General features: G+C 48.0%; 1 protein-coding gene across 1 annotated transcript in view; it reads right to left on the bottom strand.

Moving 5' to 3' along the window:
* Nucleotides 1-1,537: 1,537 nt before the first annotated feature.
* Nucleotides 1,538-6,639, bottom strand: part of Slc1a4 (solute carrier family 1 member 4) — a 28,227-nt gene continuing 23,125 nt past the window's right edge. Inside the window, exons 7-8 of the mRNA XM_020161668.2 lie at nucleotides 6,073-6,207; nucleotides 1,538-4,225 (exon numbers count right to left, since the gene is read on the bottom strand). Of these exons, the coding sequence (XP_020017257.2) occupies nucleotides 3,991-4,225; nucleotides 6,073-6,207 (370 nt within the window). The 3' untranslated portion in view covers nucleotides 1,538-3,990. The remainder of the gene's footprint in view (nucleotides 4,226-6,072; nucleotides 6,208-6,639) is intronic.

The raw sequence follows: 6,639 nt of genomic DNA, 5'->3' as shown, positions 1-6,639 counted from the left end.
GTGAAAAGCTTTTTTATGTCTGTATGTATTTATTTTATTTGTGGTACTGTAAGACCCAAGGTCTTGCACATGTTGGGCAAGGACTCTAACATTGTTTGGGCTACCTCGATGTCAAGATACTCCTGCCTTCGCCTCCCTAGTTGCTGGGATTGCAGGTATGCACCACCACACCTGGCTTTAAAGAAAAAGAATCTTTTTTGGTGGTACTGGGATTTGAACTCAGGGCCTCGCTCGCACTTGCTAGGCAGGTGGTCTTACCACTTGAGTCATGGCCTGAGCAGAAAGCTTCTTTTATGAATAAGACATTCAAGTGCATCGTAGCAGGTGCTTATAAGGCAGTTGTCCAAGTGTGTTTAGAACTCAGTGTTAGAAAGAGATCCATTCCTGCACTACTCAGGCACGAATGAGCAGAGGGGTCCCCAAGATAAGGCGGGTCTTCCCCTCTGTCTCTCCAAGGGGCAAAGGGACCAAACACACTTATGACACTTGTTTCCAGCTAGTGTCTGATTTGACAGTCCAATCTATAGCACATTTCATGTGCCAGGGGCTTTCCCCAGCACTTACTGTGTACACTCATCTAGTCCTCACAGGAGTCTACATTACTGCTGCAGCTACTGTCCCCATTTTAAATTTGAGGGCTGGGGGTGTGAATCAAGTGCAAGGCCCTAAGTTCAAACTCCAGCACCACAAAAAACAAAAAACAGAGCAGTGTTCTTCCCAGTCACCTGGGCAGAGGCAGTGTGAGGGTGTGCAATGGCTGCTCTGATGTGGCTACCTTGGAAACCTGAATCATTGATGCTAACCCCAACCCCCAAAGGCTCTCCACAGCAGAGAATGAGGCAGCCCCACTCCAGGGCAGAACTCAACTTATTTAAGCTCCCACCAGGCCTGATACCTCTTGTATGCTCTGTACCATGCCCAGAAAAGAAAATGAATTTCCGTGATACATGAAGAGCTGAAAATGTCCAGGTCAGAACAAGCGTCTGTTTCCTCAGAGCCCTAGAGTTGAGAAACCACGGCTTCTAGTGTGAGTTTACAGGGTAATCCCATCACAAGAGGCTTTGAGTCCCTAATTGGAGTCCCTAATATGGTATCATTATAAACAAGATTACATAAAAGAACTGGCCAGCTGTGGTGGCAACCATGGTAGGAACTTTCCCAGTAATTCTGTGGCCTGGGACCTTTTTTATTGTAAACTCTGACTTGGTACTTGGCTTACCATACAAGCTTAGGAAGGCCTGCCAACCTAGTTGGTCTGACAAGACTAGTGGATGTGGGAAACCACACACTTTTTTCAAAGGCCCTACGTGGAGTGGGAAGCCCATGTGCAGCTTGAGGTTCACACTTGACTGTCACAGAAGGATCAGTGACACCAGGCCCCAAAAAGCCCTGCCCACCTGAGCAAGCTGACCCTGCCTCAGGGATTTTGGTTGGAAGGAGCAACAAAAACTCCATTCAGTCACTCCAGGTCATCTCTAGAAGAGCAATACCTCTGTCAGTCAGCACCTCTTCAAACACAAGACAGGAGTCAAGAACAGGCAGGTCCCAATAGAATGACTGTATTCATTTTTGAGGACTGTGCTACATTTTAAGGCAAGTTGTCATATGTATAAAACATCAGAGATGATAGTATTTATGACAAATGTTAGAAAGAGAATGGCAGGGGAGACATTTCAGACAATCACAATGGAATTTTTCCCAGTTACCCTTGGTCCTGACTACTCAAGAGTATGCAAATCAAGGGAGACACAGCACCTTCTCCCTCTTCCAGCCTCCAATGGGAGGGTCATCTGCATGTCACACAGAAGCACCCTTCTCTAGACCATGACAGCACTCTGCTTAGCACAGACCAGGTTGGGACATGAGAGTTGACCAAAGGGTCTCACCGTCTAGCTCTGATGTCCACACTTTGTAAGAGTCCCCTTTAGAAACAGGAAAGCAGGATGCCAAAGACACATGGCTTGTAGTTTAGCTCTCCTCTAACCAAATTCAAACTTGGTTTGAATCAGATCCAAAACCATGCATAAACATGTAAGTGTAAATATACATCAGTGTGTACACAAATACATACACAGAAGCAAAAGATTTACTGAAACATGAAAAACAGGGAAGGTCCATTTGCAGTTTGGAAACCAACCATGTGATTGTTTCTGCTTTAAAAACAGAAGGTATTAGTGACAAGCTCTGGCCAGGGGTAGAAGGTTCTAGGCACCTCTCTGTTCAGTTCCCAGCCACTCCTAGCGGCGGGAGTAGGGCCCAGTTGGTTTAAAGAGAGCCCAGCTGGGTCTTCCCACTGGCCAGGTCAGTTCTATGTCTCACGTTTCCCCACCCCTTCTACTCAGGCACAGGCCTCTCTGTTTTAAAATGGTCTCTGTCCCATCTGACTATTCTTAGGGCAATGGCACATTTATCGTAAAGGCATTTCCCTGTCTGTGGGTCCAGGTGACACACAACAGGGGAAACAAGAGAATGAACAAGGCTAAGCATTTGGGGAGTTTCATTGCCTGTTGTGGGTGGCATGGCAGAAGCAGTGCCCAGGCCTGGAGGTTACAGCAAAGTCAGATTCTCAGAAATGTGGTGGAAGGGCGTCAGGAAGAGGCTGCATTGGATGCTATGGAAAGACTCCACATGGAGAACGAGCAGTATAGTGAAAGTTCTGAAGTACAGAGGACACAGCCCTGCTCAGGACAGTGGCCCTTACCAGGAGGCAGCCTTACAGAGAAAGCTGTCACTTAGGTAACACTAAGAAGCACGTGGTCCTTTCCACGGATTTGCAGCATGCCTCACCAGATCCCTCTGAGGTAGGTAAGAGGCAGGTGACATCAGTGTTAGGACTTGCCTTTGGGTCACACCATGAACACACCAACAGACTCACTAAGACAGCAGACTCTGAGGTCTCTCTAAGAGCTCCCTTCTGCTAGACTAACACTGAGGTGCCAGGTACTGGAGGAAAGTGGACCACTTCAGTGACACTTAAATGCACTGGCAGGCCAGGAGTCCACATCTGTGGAAATCAGCCCAAACCAGGGGACCTGGGAACAGGGCATCCCAACCCAATTAGTGCATGAATTTATTTTGAAGGGAGCTTGGTTTTTTAAATTTTGTTTCTGCTGCCATGCAGCACTTGACGGAGTGCCTAGACAAATTATACTAGATTGATAAACCAACGTGGGCTGTGACTGTGATGACCATAAAACATCTCCCTAGAGACCTCCCCACTCCACCCCATGCACCCAGCCTATTGCCAAATCAGAATGGATGGAGAAAAGATGAAGCACTGTTAGAGGTTCAGGCCTCAGAAGCAGAAAAGTACCACCGGATAGGGAAGGAATGGGGATACTTGTGTGTTTGTCTAAGTTTGCTTTCCCCCCATTCCCTCTCCTTTCTTTGACCTCAGAACTTAAGTGGTTTAGTTACTAGTACTGACCAAGCCCCCGCAGTGGGACACCACCTGGAGTATTTCTAACAACACTTAGGCAGGGCCTCTGGTGTCCCAGAAGCCACGTGACTAGTTGGGGCATAATTCTTTAAATACCCGAGTCCCAGCTCAGCAAATTCTAACCAAAGCTAAGAATTTGAGAATTTCTCCAATTACTGATGTTCAGGAGGTGACGTGACAGGTGACCATAAAACCCCTCAGTGTGCCCAGAAAGCACCTGGTGCAGAGCTGACAGAGGACAATGAAGAATACATCTGTGTTTTTCCAAGTTTTACCCACAGACTCCTGCAAGCCCCAAATCTTCCCAAGCCGGCAGCTTGAGGTATTTCCAAACTAAGCCCTCACAGCTGTGCCTGGACTTGCATCAAGCCAAATGTCAGTGTCCTGGTCCTCGGTAACCAGTTTCCGCTGGGGAGCCCAATGCCTGTGCCAAGAAGTCATCCTCAACACGGTGATTGGGTCAAAGCATTGCTCGGGAGACTCAAAGTCTAATGGGGCTGGCTAATGGGGGGGATGCCAGCACTGGTGGGCCAGTCCTCAGCCCAGCCCCATTATAGCACCGACTCCTTGGACTCTAGTTCTGAGGCACTGGCCACAGGGCCAGCAGGGTTGTGGTGTGCCATCAGAGGCGATGTCTCCTCCTCAGACTTGCAGTTGGGGATAGCTTCCACCTTCACCTCGCTCAGCTCCTGCTCGTCTTTCTTCGTTGACTTCTGGTTCAGGTGGTGGAGGATACCTGCACCCAAGGCATCCCCTTCCACATTCACCACGGTGGTGGTCCTGTCCCTGGCAGGGAAAGAAAAGGGCAGAAGTTATACTCGGTCGCTAACACCAGGAGCTGGAGGGGAGCCAGCCCTGTCACAGGCCGGAAAGTTGTGATTTCAGGGACCTTCTTTCCTGGGGGACATGGTGCTAAGGGACTTGGTCTAAACTGATTTTCTTCAAACATTTTCTTTATTCTTTTAAAAGTAACAGATCCTCATTGTAGAGGGCTTTTCTTACTTAGGGAAAAGAGGTATAAGGATGCAAAGAAGGTAAAGATTGGGATCCAGCCCCTCCCAGCCACCTTTCTATGCATGTCTTTTATATACAAAGGACACCATCATGTAACACTCCATTGATTAGGAGGATAGAGTAGACACAGTTTGGTGTCCAGCTGTGCTTCCCCTTGGCTTCCTCATTTCAGCCCTGCTTCACTTCTGGAAACCAGTCTCCTGTGATTCCATGGCTATTGCAAGCACTGCCTCACAGAAAAATCACACCATTCTTTCCTGAAGCTTAGTTGCCACAGGTTGGCCCAATATCAACCCTCTTTCCCTGGAGCTTGGAGAAGGTACTGTGTCCATTTTGAAGCAAGGGGAGAAAAAGGACTTTGGAAGGCTGATGCCATGGCTGTGGGACTGAAGGCCATGGGTGGCTAGAGGGCTTATGTGACCACGGGTCTGTGCTGGACAGTCAGTGGAGCCCCTATTTCCCTTCTCCGCTAAGCACCTATGAGATGTCCTTTCTTCATGTACAGAAGCATCTGGGGGAGGAAGGAAGTGGGCCTCTGACCTGTTCTGGTCCTGTTCAAGTCGCCAGCTCAGAGCTGGAGTTCCCTCCAATGAGGCGTTCAGACAACAGGAGTCTTGGTTGGATGTTTCACTGTCATTTCTCAGAGGAGCCCTCAGGGTTCTGAGTAGACTCTTAAAACTAGAAGGTCTACCATTCTCAACCACCAAGGGCAGATCCAAGTGCCTGAACGTGGATTCAGGCACCTGGCTGTGACTAGCCTGGCAGGTATGTCTTTTTTTCCCTAATGTTTACTAAATACTTTCCTGTGTGTCCAGGACTCTGTGCCTGTGCTGACTCATCTAGTCTTCACTATTGAGGCGCAGCTTCTATGAAGGCTCTCACTTTACAGATGAGCAGAGCAGAGCACAGAACAGTTCACATCACACAACTATTACCTGGCAAAGCAAGCTAGGACTTGAACCCAGGCGCCTGGGTTCCAGGGCTCATTTTCTTACCCATACGCTCTGCTGTTCTTCATCACTACCTCAGGTGACCTTCCCTACACAATAGGTATTATTACACCTGCCAAAGATAACAAGAGACTCCAGGAATCAACATATAGAAAGTCTTTTGTGGCTTTATAGGAGCCCTGGCCGGCGGTCTGGCTCACCCCCTTGCCTAACTCCACTTCTTAAGCCTGAGCCCAACCCTAGTCGCTTATATTAGCAGGACCAACCTTCTCCCCGTACACAGAAATCACTCCTCAGATGTATCTAAACCAGGGACAGCCAGTCCTGAAGGAGTACAGCTCAAATCATGTATTACTCTGTGCAGCCAACACCTCCTTAGGCGCTTGTGTCTCCTGGGCCCATTCTTAGGACCCTTACTTTACTGAATGCTACAATCAAGTTCTCAGCAGCAGCACCTCACAGACATTCATGGATGTTCAGGGCGCTTGACTCACATTGCTTAACTTTTCCTAGCTCTAAATCTGGCTCTGCCAGCTTAACTACAGGCTCCTTTACAAGATAAGGGTGTTTTAAGTTTCTCTGTATGCCCCAGACCTAGCAGAGTGTCATGCTCCTAGGGAACTTAACGAGACTTTGTTTTTTACAGTGTTTTTAGAACTTGCTACTTACACAATCCAGTCCACAGCCAGGATCAGAGAGAGGTCTTGAGTGGGCAGCCCAATGGCCTCCAGGATGATGGCGATAGTGAGAACCCCTCCAGCTGGCACACCTGCTGCCCCAACACTAGATGCTGTGGCCGTCACTCTAGAGGATGGCAAAGCAGGGCCAGCCATTAATACAGAGCATGTAGGAAATGTAGCCATAGCACAGAAATGAAACCATGACCCCCCGTAGGTTCTGGGGGCTAAGGAGCTAGATGGTCCCCTCTTCTTAAGCACAGTCATCCCACCATATCCTCAGGTTCTGCATCCAGGCACTTAACTGATCACGGATCAAAAATATTTTAAAAAGTTGCATCCGTACTGAACATGTACAGACTTTTCTAGTCATTATTCCTTACACAATATAGTATAGTGAGTATTTACACAGCATTTACATTGTGTTACAAGCAATCTAGAGATGATTTAAAGTATACGGGAAATACTACCCATTTGATATATGGGACTAGAATATTTGTATGTGGCGGGGGGATCCTTGGAACCAATGCCCTCAAGATATTGAGGAACAACTGTAATG

The sequence above is a fragment of the Castor canadensis genome, chromosome 12, assembly GCF_047511655.1.
Source record: "Castor canadensis chromosome 12, mCasCan1.hap1v2, whole genome shotgun sequence".
NCBI lineage: Eukaryota > Metazoa > Chordata > Mammalia > Rodentia > Castoridae > Castor > Castor canadensis.
This window is presented reverse-complemented; position numbering and strand designations above follow the sequence as displayed.